At 44.3% G+C, this 18507-nt stretch overlaps 2 protein-coding genes across 6 annotated transcripts in view; both read left to right on the plus strand.

The window, feature by feature from the left end:
* Nucleotides 1-1904: 1904 nt before the first annotated feature.
* Nucleotides 1905-5886, plus strand: ccr9b (chemokine (C-C motif) receptor 9b). Of its 3 annotated transcripts, none has more exons than XM_061805308.1 (3): nucleotides 1905-2092; nucleotides 2170-2231; nucleotides 4095-5886. In XM_061805308.1, exons 1-3 carry the CDS (start codon nucleotides 2080-2082, stop codon nucleotides 5151-5153), a joined length of 1134 nt encoding a protein of 377 aa, XP_061661292.1. In that variant the 5' UTR covers nucleotides 1905-2079; the 3' UTR covers nucleotides 5154-5886. The 3 variants fall into 3 exon arrangements, with proteins under 3 accessions (XP_061661292.1, XP_061661293.1, XP_061661294.1); XM_061805309.1 differs by having other exon boundaries at nucleotides 1905-2082; XM_061805310.1 differs by having other exon boundaries at nucleotides 1905-2082; nucleotides 2212-2231.
* An 8822-nt stretch (nucleotides 5887-14708) lies between these two features.
* The window catches only part of gli3 (GLI family zinc finger 3), a 97209-nt gene continuing 93410 nt past the window's right edge, over nucleotides 14709-18507 (plus strand). For all 3 annotated transcript variants that reach the window (XM_061804534.1, XM_061804533.1, XM_061804532.1), the window contains exon 1: nucleotides 14709-15272. The gene's annotated coding sequence lies outside the window, so the exon portion shown is untranslated. The remainder of the gene's footprint in view (nucleotides 15273-18507) is intronic.

The following is an 18507-nucleotide window of genomic DNA, read 5'->3' on the forward strand; positions in this document are numbered from 1 at the left end:
AAAAAAATTGCTTAAGTTTTTTGCTATGTTCTGATGATGGTGCTTCACGGCGTATTTTGGGAAAAGTTAGCATGTCACGGAAATCGGGCCCTAGGTAATATGCGAGCTTTCTTGCTAGTTCACGTTGTTCTATGTCTTTCCTTTGCACTTTGCCTTTTTTTTTTTTTTTTTTTTTGCCTTACCAAGTTGTTAAAAATCCTTCATGTTACCAGAACTGAAAAAATGTCAAACTCACACGACCAGTTTTAATTCTACCTGCCAAACTTTGAGGAAACCCCCCCCCCCCCCGCCGTAATCCAACCTGTAAACCGTTTCCGCAACACGTTTTGGGAGTACCAACATGGCGGCCGACTGGGTTCAACCAATCGGCATACTATGCCACATTTTTGTGAGATAGCAAGTGACTAAAAAAAGGGAATCAGAGTAAAAAAAAAAAAAAAAAATACATTTTGCCACAACAGAGGGGAGAACTTGGGAGTTCTGCACTGTTCCAGGATATTGATATCATACACTCTTAGAACTCAAAACTCAATATTTGGTTTTGTGACTTTACCCAAGCTGCATAAGTGGGGTAAAAATGGTCTTGATGTTGTGCAGTTGTAAACCACTACAAGCAGGGACCACGATTATTAGAAAGTACAGACTTTTTGATATTTGTGCGTGGGGTGGGGGGCAACCGTCGCTTATCCTCACATGGGGTCGCCGGCTTTTCCCAATGCTGTCCCTTCTCGAATCTTTCATTCAACCCTCAGTGTTTATTTTGTGTTTCGTTTCACACGTCGCGGTCTTAAGATCTGATCTTCGTGGCGTAGCGGCATCGTTAGTGAAAGTGAAAGCACCCCCACCCCACCCCGAGTGTCGAACGCCGCAGGTCAGGACCGCGGTGCAGCTGTTTCCCCCGGGGCCTCAGCGCGGCGCAAACGCCAGCTCGTCAATCGAACGGCGTGCGTGACGGCGTCTCCGTGTGCGCCATGTGCCGCGCCTCTGTGGTTAGTAATGTGACTCGTATCATTTGATGTATTTCCCTTTACTGGCAGGCCTGGACTTTTTTTTTTGGTTTGTTATGTTTTTTTTTGGATCATGTCACATGAGTTGGTTTTGAGCAGCGTCATCCTGTTCTGCAGTTTAATGCACAATGAAGTTGAATAAAACGGCTGCATGGAAGAATTAGAGCGTTGTTCTGCCCGAGTTTTGAGTGTGAATCTTCGTGTTTATTGTTGTACAAGCACGAGGCCCGGGGGCCCAAATCCGGCCCACAGTATCATTTCATGCGGCCCGTGAAAGCGAGTCATGTGCGTCGACTTCCATCCATCATTCCATCCCTTCATTTTCTTCGCCTCTTATCCTCACGAGGGTATCGGGGACGCTAGGACCCTATCCCAGCTGTCATCGGGCGGAAGATAGGCTCCGGCACTCCCCGCGACCCTCGTGAGGATAAGTGGCTAAGAAAATGGGTAAATAGACCAATAAGCAAAACTTGTCATTTTTTCTCCTTTTCCAGGAATTTGAAAATGATTGTATTCAATGAATGTTGTCCTCAATTCCCCCCCGATCGGCGCCACGGAAAAACCAAGAAGATGGACCGGACCCCGTCCCCCCCCCCCCCCTTTATTTTTTTTCCAAAACGCAGAGGTCGAGCCGTGAAATCACAACCCGATGACACAGCAGAACGCGCAGGTGGATGCCGGCGGCGGCGTCGTCCATCAACCCGATGACGGCGTCACGTTACGTCGCGCGCGCCATCAAAGAGGCTCGCGACAGCTGCGGAGGGCGCCGCGTTCGAATTCCAACGTCGGCCGCCTCTGCTCTTTAATCGCACCTGAAAGTTTTGGGTTTCACGCGTCAGTCGTGGCGAGCGCTTCACAAAGCTTCTTCTTTTTTTTTTTTAAAAATATGACCCGAAACGCTCGCGTGCAGAACATTGAGTCAGAGGAGGGATGATCGTCGTCGTCGTCGTCGTCAGCACGTGATCTCGCGGCTGCGGAGAAGTCATAAAAGACGGCGCGAGGATGAGCCCACCACTCACACGACACCAAGAGAGAACTTGAGATTGCACGCTCGCGAGAGGCAAAGTCGTGGATGGTAACTGCGCGTAATTATTAACTATAATTGTCCCGTTTTCTGGAGTCATATGTGAAGTTTGTCGTGTATACTTTTATATCATTGCAGATAACATGGATGACATCTTCCCGTCGCCATACATGACAACAGCGACTGATGACTTTGTCACTGTGAGTATTTTTTTTTTTTTCATTTGTATTATTTTTTTGGCCACGCCGCTATGACCATATATAATAACTCTGGAGTCTCTGTATTAGAATACAATCAAGAAATATGTGTAAACAAAATATTTAGTGTTATAATTTAAGGCGTTCTGAGGTCCCGGGTTCAAATCCCGGACCCACCTTTGTGGTGTTTGCCTGTTCTCCCCGTGCCTGCGTGGCTTTTCTCCGGTTTCCCCCCCACATCCCAAAAACACGCAATATTAATTATTAACACTCTAAATTGCCCGTAGTTGTGATTGCGAGTGCGCAGCTGTTTGTCTCGATGTCCCCTGCGATTGGCTGGCGACCAGTTCAGGGTGCACCCCTGCCTAATGCCTGTTGACAGCTGGGATAGGCTCCAGCGCTCCCCGCGACCCTCGTGAGGATAAGCGGCAAAGAAAATGGATGGACTACATGGATCGATGGATAATTTAAGTCCAAAATTATGTTGTGGATGAAACAAAACAGTACAAATGAAATGGACTTCTTGTTTTGATACATTTTTACTTAGTCAACATCATGATAAATGTTTATTGAAAATTAAAAAAAAAAAAAAAATCATAAAAAATAAATAATAAATCCCCAAAAAATTCTCGTCAGATTGAAACCAACGTGCTTGAAAACGGTTTTTATGAAGAGATCGTGTGCAAGCAATATTTGTTGCAATTTTTTTTTTTTTTTTTTTTTCATTTTGGACCGTAAACCAAATCAAACTGAGAACCGGACCTCCCGATTAAATGTCCTCCTGCCGTTGACTACATTTCTTGAAAAGACTTGCACCCGAGACTCGCACGGGTTCTATAAATACTGGAGATGCAAAAGCTCAGTTTCTGTTCCTTGAGCCGTCAAGTACTCTCGTGTACCCCATTGGGCCCGCTTTTGTTCTCCGGTCTTGGCCCAGCGGACGACGCCAAACTGAAAAGTTTCTCGCTGTTCCTTCAACCCGGGCCTGCTTTTTGCAGTTTGCCGTTGCACTATGAAACTGCAAGAAAGACCGACAGTTCATTGCCCCTTATCAGCGGCCCTCATCTAACCCGAGACCCCACACAGGATCCCCGAGCCCCCCTACGCAGCAGCAGGAAGTCGTGCAGCGCAGCAGCCGTGCGGTTTCTCCAGTCGAGAGGCGAGCGCCCGGGCGAGAGCCGCTCGGCGCGCTCGCTCTGGTTAACTTGTCGCCTTCGTGCGCGGCTGCGTTTGATGTCACGTCGACGCATCTGCGCTCGCCAAGTCTGCCGAAGCGGTTTAAAAAAAAAAATAAGAACATGCCTGACAGGAAATGGAAAGACGAAAAGATAAGTACAGTGTCGGAAAGCAGGTGTGTTCCCAAACCACGTGAAGTACCGCCCAGATGACGGCACCCATAACAGGATAATCTTGAACTTTGTTGGACTGAAATCGGTCTGCAATCGGGGTCAGTATCTGTAGGTCCGAGCTACACTAATCAGGTACACCAAAGAGCCACATTTACTTCCAGGAACCTCCAGTTCTTGGTCATTGGAGGACCTGGAATCCAAATGGCCCAAACAAACCATAGTCCTTCAAAAGTTCCTAGTTCTGGGGTGAAGTTTGTTTTTTGGAGCTCGGGGGTTGTACCTTTTCCAAGGCTACAGCTCTGTAAAGCATTCCAGTTCCTGGATTTCTCAAATGAAAGACCCTCTGGCTCCATTTCCCCAAGAATTAATTTAAACTCCAGCACCCGTGGCCCAAACAAACAATGACGGTCCGAGTTCCGTGGTCACGTTCATGCTGTGGATTGAGCTTTTGGACCTGGAAATCAGTTTTTTCGTTTCTGAGGTTCGATTGTCGAGTATTGTTGTTATGTTTCAACAGGACCCTTTCGATTACTCGGGGGATTACGATACCGGCCCCACCCAGATGTCCGGCATGTGCGACAGGAGCTGGGTCAGGCAGTTCCGAGGGTGGTACGAGCCCCCGCTCTTCTGGACCATATTCCTGCTGGGCGCGCTGGGCAACCTGATGGTGATCTGGATCTACAGCACCGTGCGCAACCGTCTGAAAACCATGACGGACGTCTACCTGCTCAACCTGGCGGTGGCCGACCTCCTCTTCCTGTGCACGCTGCCCTTCTGGGCGGCCGACGCCATCAAGGGCTGGGACTTCGGCCGGGGTCTCTGCAAGATGGTGTCAGCCGTGTACAAGATTAACTTCTTCAGCAGCACCTTCCTGCTGACCTGCATCAGCGTCGACCGCTACATCGCCATCGTGCAGGTCACCAAGGCCCAGAACTGGAAGGAGAAACGTCTGTTCTACAGCAAGCTGGCCTGTCTGGTGGTGTGGTTGGTCTCCGTTCTCTTCGCCTTGCCGGAGTTCCTGTTCGCCCAGGTGAAGACTGACCTGAGCGGGTCGTCCTTCTGCGTGATGGTCTACTGGAACAACGCAAACAACCGCACCAAGATTCTGGTGTTGGCCCTGCAGATCTGCGTGGGCTTCGCCCTTCCTCTCCTCGTCATGATCTTCTGCTACTCGGTCATCATCCGCACTCTCCTGCAGGCCAGGAGCTTCGAGAAGCACAAGGCCCTCCGCGTCATCTTCATCGTGGTCTTCGTGTTCTTGGCCTCCCAGCTGCCGTACAACGGCCTACTGATGGTGGAGGCCTCGCAGGCCGCCAACGCCACCATCACCGACTGCGACACGGTCAAGCGCTTCGACGTGGCCGGACAGGTGGCCAAGAGCCTGGCGTACACCCACGCCTGCCTCAACCCCTTCTTGTACGTCTTCGTGGGCGTGCGGTTCAGGCAGGACCTCTTGAAGTTGATGAGGTCGTGCGGCCGTGGACCGGGCAGAGGCGGGATCGCCAAATTCCAAGCGGGTCCCAAACGTCCGTCGGTCGCGACGGACACGGACACTACACCGGCTCTTTCCTTATGAACACCGTCAGCCATCCGTTTTCAGTAGTGTCTTGTTCTAACGAGGGTTGCGGCTGAGGTGGATCCTATGAAGCTGACAAAAGGCCAGAGGCGGTTCTTCTCTCTTACGGAGCCGCAAAACCAAGTCATTAGGCCAGACCGCCAACAACACGCAAAGTCTGCAAAGGGAGCGGGTAATCCGAGCCAAAACCTCTCAACTGGGACCCTGTTCTGGTGTCCATTATCAACGGTGCTGCCTAAACAAAATCCCATCCATCCGTCCTTTAGGGTTGAAGGTCAAAATTCCAGCTGACTGAGCAGTCGGGGGTGTGGGCTCAGATGATGAGCGTTCACAGCAATGTACATTTGACCCTTCAACGGACCAAAACCGCATCTTTCGGGGATCTGATCGGAAGCAGGAACAAAGCCCAGCAAACACGCCGACAACAGGCAAAGTCCAGATCCGAGCGACCCGACTTCCAAGAACCGACCAGTATTTCCGCTGAGGAATGGCGACGTCTCCATTTGTAGTCGTGTCTGTATCATACTGCCCCCCGGTGGCCATGTCGCACACACCAGGAGCAGCGTAAAGTCAACTGAATTGATGCAAAAAAAAAAGATAATTTTTCAGGCAGGAACAGATGAATGTTTTTTGAAAAATATTAACAAAACATAATGGTAACCACAAATGTAGAATCCGGATTTACACCAAATGGTTTCTCTCTTGAATTAGCATTTTAGCGTATTCCTGCTAAACTGACCCTGTACATAATAATAATAATAATAATAATAATGCTGTTGTGTGAGTTTTGTCATTTTTCTTATTTTTAAAAAAAAGTGGTATTGTTTATTTTCTGACAACAAACAAAACGTTCCTCCTTGCTTTGGTGTCTGCACGACAAAGTTATTTTCTCCACGGAAGGAAAACAGGAAAAAAAAAAACAAAGATTGCCTGTCGTGGCTCGCTGAAAAAGGGGAAAAAAAAAAGCAACATCCTCTTGCAAAACACATTTTATACTTTTTGTCTCATGACTATGGTCCTTCTGCCCGATTACGTTATTCACCTTCCTGTTGCGTTGTCGCTATGAATGAATCATTTGATAATCTCGTGGGGGAAAAAAAAATAGTAAACATCTACTTGCTTTTTTTTTTTTTTTTTAATTCTATTTTACAAGTCCCCCCCCCCCCCCCCGTTAATAATTTAAAGAAGAACGCTTGTTCTTCTTTCTCATTGACCGGTGAACAGCGTTGCTATCTTTACAAAGGCAAAATGATTCCCGTTTGTCGCTCATATTTTGACATTTATTTTTAGCAGATTAAATTCCGCTACAAGCGCCATGAACAATGTGGGCCTCGGTGCAATGGACGCTCGCAGCCTCAAGGCGGCGCACCTGGCACACATTCTGGGACAATAAAAGGTTAAAAAGGGAAGGGAACAGCATTATTGTAAGACACCACGGGCAGGGGCGCCCCCTATCGAGGGTAGGCGAAACTGCAGCGTGCGACCCCTCCCGCCCCCCCCCGCACTTAAAAAAAACGACAACAATTAGACAAGACGGATTGTGCGCCTCTAAACGAATCCTGCGCGTTGCGGCGCTCCCTTTGTTTAATCAGCGAAGGGGAGCGCGGTGAAAAATGCGAAAGGCCCTCGAAGTGGAGCGGCACCAGAACTTCGGGGGACATCCCATCCATCTTGTTGCCGTGGGAGAGCCGGTTTGGGTGACCTCTTGACCTTTGAGCGCGCCACGGAGGATGATAGTCGGGAGGAGGACCCCCACCCCCCGCGAGCGAGTGCAGCTGAATGGGAGCTGACACGAGCGGGACCCCACCACCAATCCCCCCCAGGCCCAAAACACGATCCGTGATCTCGGGATCGGGGGTCCGACCGGGACCGGAGATGTTTCTTTTTTGGTCACTTGTGTGTGCGTGTGTGTGTGTGTGTGTTTTTTTTAAATTATTATTATTGAGGCGCACATGCATACGTACGTATACAGTCACCCGATAATACTTTAAAAAAGATCATTTTCATCGATTTGTAGTCATAAATATCAATTGCCATAGAAACTATTGTATAATAATCTGATTGAAATGAAGTGCTACAGAGTTCAAAACCATTTCCATAAAAAGCAAACTTTCATTCAAAAAACTAACAAAAAAAACATTTGCACGGAAATAAATGACATTTTAAGATTTGAGAAAATGTCTTTTTTAACGGATTAAAAATATAAATAATTATCAATTTAATGCTATTTCTTTTACAAAGATGTACATTGTCATACCATGAAATGGTTGTAATATTTAAAAACAGAAAAAAACCCTGAGGCAATACTTATTATGAAATGAATAACTTTAATTAATTGAATTATGTGTGTGCATAATTGCGAATCTTATTTTTTGTGTACTTTCTTGATCTCGTTAAAAAGAAAATCACACATTGACCCAAAATGTCAGATTTAAATGAATATGTTTTTTTTTGTTTGTTTATTTACTCATTGTCTTTCTATTTAAAAAAAATCATAATTACACAGTTTGAATATCCGTTTTGGCTCATGTCGGCAAAGACGGTTCCTTCGGCTTCACGTTTGAAATATGAACGCGCATTTATCGGCACGCAACGCGCGCCAAAGACGTTTTCATCCCGACTCGCCGTCCGTCACGGCGTAAACGAACGAGGCGTGCGGCTGATAATCAAAAATTCACGTTTGATAATGAAGCGATCAGCGGGCGCCCGGCGGGCGTGAGGTGAATGGCGTCGAGGAAGCTAAACAAAAAGCGCGGCGGCGGCGGCGGCGGCTACCTGCGCCTTTGATGTGGACCCGAAACAGCGAGCGGTTTGATGAAATATTGATGCTTTTTGTTCTCGCTCGGCGTCTCGGGGGAGCTCGCCGCGCTCTCGGGATGCGCGTTACGCGCTGAGCTCCAGCGGAACCGACTCGGCTATTCGATCGAAGGGGAGCGTTATTGGTCCTAATGGTCCCGACCTCGGTCCGGCCTCAGCGCGCTTTGATACGTCGACGGGATCGGACGCTACGTCGCGAGCCGAGATTTCCGAGATGACGTTTTATTGGTCTTGAGTCGAGAGCGGGAAAACGTTGCAACGGGCGCTAGCCGTCGCGGCAGCTTGGCGGATAGTAAACCGATTCAAATAGTTTACCACGATTGATTGATTAGCACGATTGATTGATACCGTTTCAAAAAGTTACAAGTTGTGTATCGAAGCAAACCGTGTAACTTCTTATGAAGTTCGTTAGCTTAATGCTAACACACTTTGTAAAAGGCCATAACCGGGATAATGGAACCAGCATTGATATCCCTGTAATTATATACCTTTAAAACATACTGTAACTTGTTAAAAAATATGATACATATTCGGATACAATCTGTAGCAAAACAGACAATAAGATTAATCATCGGAAAATATTGTTTTTATTATATAATGTTTTTTTTCTGCGTTTCGCCATCAAATCAGCGTGGAGCACGTCTGTGCGGGTACGTACACCGCCCCCCGGTGGCCGAGATGCGTAGATCAAAAGAGAATTGTCATTGAATGATCGTAATGCACAAAATATGAAAGGTATTTCCATTCTTTTCATCCGGGGAAGGTAAATTGAGGCGCTTGAGTTTTGAGTGACAAAAATTTTTGAACGATGGATGATCCGTTCTGGGTCGAAATGATCCGCGGAAAAATATGGATTCGCAAGATCGGCACTCGACGTGTCACTGCATTTTCAATCGGTCATTTTGATTGGTTGGACGGTATTCATTTCATTTTTTGGGGGGAGGGGGCAGTGAAAAACCTCCAATTTTGCCCCGTTTTCCCCACACGAGGCTTCACCGGGCGTCGGCGTGTAATACGATTTCCCAAAGTTTGAAGCGAGTTTTGTGTGAAAGTGACCCACATTGAGACCGCTTCCCCCCCCCCTCCAAAAATGAAAAAAAAAATCTGAATATTGATAAGTGCCTTGAGTGCTTTTTTTTTTTTTTTTTTCCGTCTGTTGAGCAACACGCTCCAATCGGAGGAGCCGAGGGAGGATTTATCGCGTTCCCTTCTGATAGACGGCGGCCGTAATGACTTCTGTGGCGAAAAAAGAAGAAGAAGAAGTTGAAGGAAGTTGGGAGTGGGGAGAGGAGGGGGCTGGCGCTGAGGAGCCGGGGGCAGCTGATAGTCTGGGAAAGGTCTGGCGGAATTAGCACGCCGCTTCCTATTGGAGTCCCGTCCGTAATCGTATTCGTACCACACCCGAGCTCCTTGTTTCATTATTCCCTTTTAATCCCGCCCGATAAGGAAGGAGGACGCGCGGGGGCCTTTTTTAAAACATTTTTTTTTTTTTTTTTTTTTTATGACGCCGGCGTGAAAAGTGACCCCCGCGGGGGCGTCGACGCTGCGCGGGAGAATTTGCCGCAATTTGCCCAAGTGGTTACAGTCGGTTTTTGCGTTTATTATTTCCCAGGATGCAAAATAGGCCCCCAATTTTTTACAAGGGGGAGGGGGGTGCGGGGGGGGGGGCGGGGGGGGGTTATCAGCCATTCACACTAATGGCCTGCTCCAGCCAGCGGCCAATACATTAGGCACACCTGCACGGTCTATAACGAAGCATATCAAAGAATTGCGCCTTTGTCAAAAAAAGGCGGAACTAAGTTGAGTGGGGGGGCGGGGGGCGGTGGACATGGGGGGGGGGGGACTACATGGACAAACGTATTCAGACGCACCTCGTGATGACTTCTTCAGAGGTGGGATTGGAGAAAAAGTTCATCTTCCGGTGTGATGTCGTGGGGGTTTGGGGGGTGTGCGAACTTTTGAGAGCGAGAATGTCTGACGGAGTTCGCAAGAACCAGAACCAGTTGGAGGTTTCGGTGCGAACACCGTTTTAGTCTTCTCTTAAAATTTCACACTGGATCTAGAAACCTTTGGAGGACTGTTGTTTGTGAGAACTAAAATGTCCCTGGACAGGTTCTAGGTCTGGACCTGGGACTTATTTCCACATTTCCAGTTGTGGTTCCACCGCACCTTATCAGCAACTAACTTCTCAGAACTCTGACATCTGGATTTTGCTTGAAACGGTTTCCTCCGAGGAACTAGCAAGTTTCAGGACTGAAGAGTTCTTGCAGCCTGCTGGCGGATTTGGGATTAGACCAATAGTTTAGGTTCAAGTGTGATGTTGTGGGGTTGGGGGGGGGGTGTGAGAACTTTGGAGAGCGAGAATGTCTGACGGAGTTAGCAAGAACCAAAACCAGTTGGAGGTTTAGGTGCGAACACGGTTTTGGTCTTCTCTTGAAATTTCACAATGGATCTAGAAACATTTGGAGGACCGTTGTTTGTGATAACTAAAAAGTTCCTGGCAAGGTTCTAGATCTGGACTTGGGACTTATTTCCACATTTCCAGATGTGGTTCCACCGCACCTAATAGGCAACTAGCTTCTCGGAACTCTGACATCTGGATTTTGCTTGAAACTGCTTCCTCCCAGAAACTAGCAAGTACCAGGATTGAAGAGTTCTTGCAGCTTGACTTGAAAAATCTGTTTTGAGGCCATTCGGTTGAGGGAAGTCACTTTGCTAAAACGCTGGCGAATTTTGCTTCATCCAACATGAACGCTGACGGTTCTTCGGTCCAGCAAGTCCTTCCCTCCGTCTGCGGCGTCTCATATCGAGAAGAATTATTGATTTGGGCCGCACAGTGTGAACACGGTGGCGTTGCAAAATAAGCAGAATTTGTACTTTTCAGTCAGCCAGACGCTGCACCGACAGAAACCAGAAAATGGATTTTATTCATATTACGGGTGTTACTTCAAAACTAAACAAATCAAGTAGTTGAAATTGTACTTCATTAGCAATGTGAACATTTGGAAAAATTACATTTGTTCATCATAAGTGTTAAGGCAATGAGCACCGTTGAAAAACTGGCATATTAATTTTCTTCCTAAAATGTCACCGATGCCATTTTTGCTAATATTATGAAAAAGATATATATAGAAATATTCATTTAACAAGATAAAATATGATGTCAATTATCATAGAAAAAAGTCAACAAAATATTCGGTGTTGTATTTGTGAATGTCAAATGTTCAACAGCAATTGTTAAAAAATGTAAGTTCACGTCGAATTTAAAATTCATAATGTGAAAATATCATGACAGTACTGTAAATAACTCAAATAACACGGCATTCAATTTTACAAAATATATACAGATATGAGGCGAGTTGATAAGTCATAAAATATCCCTTCTATGTCAGTTAGTGGGCGGCACGGCGACGGAGCAGCCGTCGGCCTCTGCGATTGGCTAGCGACCAGTTGAGGGTGCGGCCCGCCTCCCGCCCCGTCGACAGCTGGGATTGGCTCCGGCACACCCGCGAGCCTTGTGAGGATAAGCGGCTAAGAAAATGAATGGACGGATGTAAGTAAGTAAGAAAGTATTTGCGCGTCCTGACCGGCTTCACGAGTCAGCCGGTCTGTTGGCATTGTAGAACCGTCGTAACTTTTCCGGGGAACGTCAAATGTCGGATCGGAGAAAATCGGGCACGCCGAGCGCGTTTGGGTTCGTTTTGGGTCCGAGATCGTCCGGCAACACCGAGCGCCCCCCGTTGAACGTGCGTGCGGATCTCAAGGTTGGCAGGGACCGATCCCTATAATTGGGGCTCAACGCGAAGAGGGTGAGGGCGTGACGGGAACCCCCCCCCCCCCCCCCGGCACCACCCCCCCCCCCCCCCCCCTCAACGGCCCCGGCTCCAGAGGTGCTTTTGATGTGCGCTTTGGCTCGCCGGCCGGGTCCGACTTTGGAATCTCTTCTTGGGAGAGGGAGAGAGAGAGAGAGAGAGAAAGAAAGGGAGAACGGAGGAGGGTTAGTCGCCCGCGGGCACAATCGCAATCCCGGGGATCCTGGCCCCTCTTTGATGGAATACGTTGGGGAACCCCCGCCCTCCTCGACCCGTGTGCGCCCCCCTCCCCCCGTCAGCCGACACACACACACACACACACACGCACTACTAACGAGGCCTCGACGCGATCCGAACGAGGCCCGGACCGGCGGGCGTCCGACGGCCTTGATGCTCGGCTTCCCGTCGCCGCGGCAACGCATCCCGATAGCACAAATTGATGACTCAATTGCGATAATTGCGCAAATTCACAGAAACACACAAACACAAATGCACAATCTTTCCTCTCGAGTCAAGTGGACCAGAGGAGCAGCGATTGATTGATTGATTGATTGATTGATTGATTGACCCGCATCACATTTCTTCCTTATTTTGGGGAAAAAAAATCATAATACAGTAGAATGTTTACCCCATTTTATTTAACATTTAAAAAAATAATCATTTAAATAATAAATGAACGATAATAACGCTGTACAAGAAGTTTTATCCTATAATTTTGTGTTTTACAATTAAATAAAATTTACAAAAAAAATATCAAAACACGTACAGTACGTCCATTTTTTTCTTCATTTTTAAACGGCTCAGTGTGACAGTAAATTTGTGATCCTGATATCATAAAATAAATATTTTATAAATACCAAATATAGAAAAAAGTTTCCATAATCCAAATAAAACAAAACATTTGACATTTTCAGCCTAATTTTAACAATATGCAAAAAATAAAATGTAAAACAAATGCTGAGTTTGACCCATTGCATGTTTTGTTTTTATTTTTTTTTTTAATGGAGAATACACAGAAGAAAAAAGCAAAATTGAGGACATACAAGTAGCTTAATCATAATTTTATAACAATTAAATATAATTTTTAAAAATTGTTACAAGAGGTGAGTATCTGCCATTTGGACACTGTAAAATAAAATAAAATTAGAAAGGACACAAAAGATGTTCTCAACTAAGTCACAATAAATATTATTTTTTTATGGAGGAGTATAAAAATTTTATGCCCGTGAGTATTGTTTCACGCGCAATCTGCATCTGTTGCCGCCGTCTGCGTTCAAATATAAATTGTTCAAACGTGAACAAGTGCGGCGATTACGATGCTAGTTGGGTTAGCCCGTCTATGGCCCTTCCCATTATGTCTTAGCATGAAGCTAAGTGGGAGGTTTGGGCAAGCAAATCCCCGACGTCTATTTTATGTTTGCATTTTTTTTTTTTTTTTAATTTGCAAAGTTTCGCCGTTTGTCCGAGTAGGCGTTGACCACACACGCGCGCACATATTGAAATCCCGCTCAACGCGTTTGCTGGCAGCGCTGCATCGATCAGCGGGCGCGCTAACGAGGTGCGTTAGTGCATCATTTCCCTGTCCATCGATCGGGTCTATTGATCCGGCGGCTTCGACGGAGACTCCCTTTTTTTCGCCGCCCGGGATTTGCGGCGTCGTAAGTGGACGAAAATAGCACCCGTCGTTATGCCGAATGATTGGTGATGATTTTTGCAAAATTGGCGCGTGTACTTCGTAGTTTTTATTATTCCGAGCTTATTCATCTTCTATTGGCTGGCATATTCACGTTGCTTTTCATGACATTTGCGATATGTTTTATCAACGCGTATGTTATATTTATATTTACGATGGGCGCGTTATACACAAACTATCTCAGTATATACCACAAGAAATATGTTTTTTTTTTTTTCTACGTGGCAATTGTGTTTTGCGGAGTAATATGTGTACACCTTGTTACTATTATGACATTTTTACTCTGAGTCATATTTGCACGTTGCAACTTGGAATTTTGGTCGCTATTAGTATGGCTGTGTTTCTCTTGCTCCCTCTATTGGCTTGTTACGTAATCACTGCTTCAGTACAGTTATGTTTTATCTTTTAAATCCCAGAATGCTTGCATTTAATCTTTAATAATGGGTTCTTTTCGAACAGTTTGGTGTCATTTACATGTAGTACATTTTAATTAAATCATTTTATTTTATTATTTTTTTTATTTTCCTATATTTCAGCAGGGGAGACAGTGGATCAGCTGTTGGCCTCACAGTTCTGAGGACCCAGGTTCGATCCTGTGGGGAATTTGCATGTTCTCCCCGTGCCTGCGTGGCTTTTCTCCGGGTGGGCACTCCGGTTTCGTCCCACATCCCAAAAAACACACGATATTAATTGGACACTCCAAAAATTGCCCCTGGGTGTGATTGTGAGTGCGGCTGTTTGTTTCGATGTGCCCTGCGATTGGCCGGCAACCAGTTCAGGGTGCGCCCCGCCTCCTGCCCGTTGACGGCCGGGATAGGCTCCGTCCGGCACTCAACGCGACCCTTGTGAGGATAAGCCGCGAAGAAAGTGGATGGATGGATGTGCACAGTTTGAACATTCACTGTTACATTGGCTTGCAGAAACACTCTATTTATAGTTTTGAGGAACACATAGGCCTGCTACACGACTGTTTTAGATGCTTACTTAATGTCAGAAGTGGAAGAATGATTGCACTGGTGGGTGTGCATGTCACGTGACTTAAAAAAAATGGGGGGGGGGGTTTATCAGAATGTCCGGACTTCATCGTGTTTTTTTATTGTGGGAAGAAGAAGAAAAAGAAAAGTTGCGAGTGAGTGGAAGCAGAAAATGGGGGTGAAAGAAAAGAGGGGGCCGGGGCGGGATGAAATTTTGTGAGGGAGGAAAAAAAAAAATTGAGGGCGGTGTGGAGTTGAAGGAGGGAGGAGTCAACCGGGGGAAGGAGCCCCTGGAGTTGCACACTTCGTCCTCTCTTTTCGAACAAAAAAAAAAAAAAAAAAGAGAAAAGGAAAACACGAGCACCCAAAGCGACTACAGCAGTCCGACGTGCACGCTCTTCTTCCTCTTCGTCTTCTTTTTCATTTCTTTCTTTTCTTTTTTTGTTTTTGTCTGCACACTTTTTTTTCTCTTTTTTGGAGGAGCGAGCGGGCTGCGGCGGATGCTAGTTTGTCCGACGGCCCTTAAAGGCAGCAAAGAAGAAGACACGAAAGAAGAAGAAGAGGAAGAAGAAGAAGAAGAAGAGGAGGAGGAGGAGAAGAGGGAGAACGTTGGGTGGGAGGGGGGGGGACCGACTCCGGGCCGCGTCGTTTGGGAGTTGCGGCGTGGAGGAGAAAAGAAAGCGGAAAAGAAGGAGAAGGAGAAGGAGAAGGAGGAGAAAGAGGTCCCGGGGCTCATCCAGAGGCGCGTCTGCACCCCGCTTGAAGAGGGGACCGACACCCCCCCCCCCCAAGCGCCCTCAAAAGTGCACAGAAAGACACCCAAGTAAGTGGCCGAATCCGCGCGCATTCGTGCACTCCTCTGAAGCTGAGCCGAGAGTTCACATCTCAAAGTTGTCTTGACGTCTCGCTCATTTGCACATTTTGCAAAGTTTTGCACCCCCCCCCCCAAAAAAAACAAAACAAAACAACCCAACCCAAAACAACCCCCCCAACCAAAAAAAAACCAACCACTTTTAATTCATGTCGGGGGTGTTATGAATGTGGAAGGAAATAGTTGGGAGTGCAACTTTTGGGACGCGCACTGGGAGAAACGTGTGTGTGTGTGTTGCGTGGGGGCCCACATGCGTGATCATATTTCACTCTACATATCTGTGTGCGTGTGTGTCTGACTTGTTGCAACTGGACTCGACACACACAAATACAAATTGTGATTATTGGGTTAGTGCAGTTCATGACATCATTGATTTTTATTGTGTGTGTTGCGTTTGTGGCGTGTTGAAACAGTTCACAAGAAGACACACGTAAACAAAAAGACACACACATTATTATTATTATAATTGTTATTATCATCAGGTAATTGCATCATTGCTTTTGATTCTGTGTGCGCAAGTGTGTGTATTTCTTCAAACAATTAAGAAAACACACGCAAAATGTGTACCATGCACTTATCATCATTAATATTATTATTATGAGACATAGTCATATTATATTAAAGTTAAAACTACTTCGATGAGCTGCTGCATCATTGCTTTTATTCTCATTGTGTGTGGATGTCTTGTGTATTGCACAGGAAGACACACGCTCACGCACACGCATACACGTGCCACAGACAAAAATAATAATTATTACCGATATTATTTCCATTAGTTGCGCTTAGCAACTACGCGGCATCTTGGCTTTTATTATGTGCGTGCGCGTGTCACAACGTTAACAAGAACACACACTCAATATGTCAGACAGTATCGTTGTTATTCGGGTTATGAGCAATATTTGGATTATTAGTTGGAGTAATAACGACACAAACAAGTCTACATCTTTGTGTATGTGTGTTAAACATTTACAAGAACACGCACACATATGTATTTCATATTGCAAGTATCATATAGTATAATTCTTCCAAGGATGGAGTAGTTGCAGTTTAAAGTGTCTGCTTTTGTTGTGTGTGTGTGTGATACGCAGGATAAATATTCACTTGACACTTTATTCCATTTTCAAATTATGACTGTCACTTTATTGTTCATTAAAATAAAAAAAAAATATGTTACATAAAGAATCCCCATATAATAAATACGAGTCACTTTTACGGCGAAAGCTTTTTTTTTTTTTTTTTTAAATGAAACGCATCTGACAGCGTGACGTGTGCGGTCTTGTCAAAAGCCTTTAAAAAAAATAAAAATATTAAATTTGTGTGAAAAAAAAAAAAAAAATAAAAAAATAAAATAAAAATGCAATTGTGTGTCAGTTGAAAAGTTAAAAATGCCTCCAAAGTGGCAACATCGCGCCGGAGTTTATGCACAAGGGAGCAAGTTTATGTTTTTTTTTTTTTTTTAGTGGGGCTGGGCTTGGGGGTGGAGGGCGGGGGCGGGGGCCCCCGTCCACATGAAAAGCGTCCACATGTGGAGATATTTTGTTTGAAAGTCCCGGCCCAGCTGCTCCACATTTGAGCCGCTCGCTCGCTTCTCGGGTTTCCTCGTGCGAGCGTCGCCGACACACCGCGTCGCCGGCGCTCCTCTTTTGTTTATTGATTTAGTTTTACACCTGGGGGAATAAAAAAAAAAAAACAAAAAAAAAACAATAACTTTGGGATGCATTCAAGGAAATGATTCTTTCCCTCAAAAGTTGCTCATAAATTCAAATTTCATTGTCTCGCATGTGATGTCGGCGGGCGTTCGCGTCTAACAGGAAAACGCGAGCATCACTTGAAATTGTAAAAATGTATTTTGTACATCCAAGTAAGTGTATTTTTATCCCTTGCATACAAACCCTTTTATTATACCATGGGGTCAATGTAACCCAGAAAATGTCATTTAAAAAAAAAATGCAGAAAATATGAAACCATAGTATAGCATTTTTTTTTTGTTTGTATTTATTTCTGTCCTTTAATATTTTTTCAATGAATCCTTTTTTGATGACTTAACATGCCACAGGTCATGTTAACCTATTTTAGAAAATATTTTTAAAAAATCCAAACAAATGTTACATTATGCATTTGTAATATTTATTTTAATATTTCCATCCATTTTCGTAGCTGCTTATCCTCACAAGAGTTTTGAGTACTTTTTTTTCATGACTTGTAATGTTGACCTTTTTTTTCAAGGTAAAGGAAGCTATTCCAAATGTCAAAAATAATTATAAAGGATATCTGACAAATTCTAAAATTAGTTGCATACATAATATTCACATACATAATATTGTGAGAGAAATTATATATATATATATATATATATATTATATATATATATATAAAATAAATGAGCTTGGTGGGAATGTCAATGATAAGTTTGGGATGTTTTTATTTTTGTAAAAAAAAAAAGTAAAATAATGCATTAGTGAAATATGTACAAATGATATTCATAAGAAAAATATGTACGATACAGTTCAAAAGATAGAGGTCAAAATGACCCCCCAAAATAAATAAATAAATAAATATATATATTATATATTTTTTTTAATGAATCCTTTTTGATGACTTAACTTGCCACGGGTCCTGTTGAACCATTTTAGAAAATATAAAAAAAAATACAAACAATAAGTAATATTTTTTTTAATATTGGTACTGTTTTTATGTAACATGCATATTGACTTTTTTTAGTACTATTTTTCATAACTAATCATGTTGACCTTTGAAAATTTCCAAGGTAAAGGAAGCTATTCCAAATGTCAAAAATAATTATAAAGGATATGTATATATATATTTATAGAATATGAGTTTGGTGTGAATGTCAATGATAAGTTTGGGATGTTTTACACTTATTATGTGTATTTTTATTTTTGTTAAAAAAAAAAAAAGTAAAATATGTACAAATGATATTCATAAGAAATATACGTATGATACAGTTCAAAAGATAAATGTCGAAACGAGCTGCTTTGCTCAAGGGCAGAAGTCAAGGGTACTGATGCACCCTTAAAAAAAAAAAAAAAATATATATATATATATATATATATATATATAATATATATATATATATATAAAATAAATGAGCTTGGTGGGAATGTCAATGATAAGTTTGGGATGTTTTTATTTTTGTAAAAAAAAAAAGTAAAATAATGCATTAGTG

Source organism: Syngnathoides biaculeatus, chromosome 19, assembly GCF_019802595.1.
Source record: "Syngnathoides biaculeatus isolate LvHL_M chromosome 19, ASM1980259v1, whole genome shotgun sequence".
In the NCBI taxonomy this organism is placed as follows: Eukaryota; Metazoa; Chordata; class Actinopteri; order Syngnathiformes; family Syngnathidae; genus Syngnathoides; species Syngnathoides biaculeatus.

Bases quoted from the DNA above. Each gene is read 5' to 3' on its own strand.
- ccr9b (XM_061805308.1), top strand. The intron at 2,232-4,094 runs GTGAGTATTTTT...ATGTTTCAACAG, and splicing joins CGACTGATGACTTTGTCACT to GACCCTTTCGATTACTCGGG.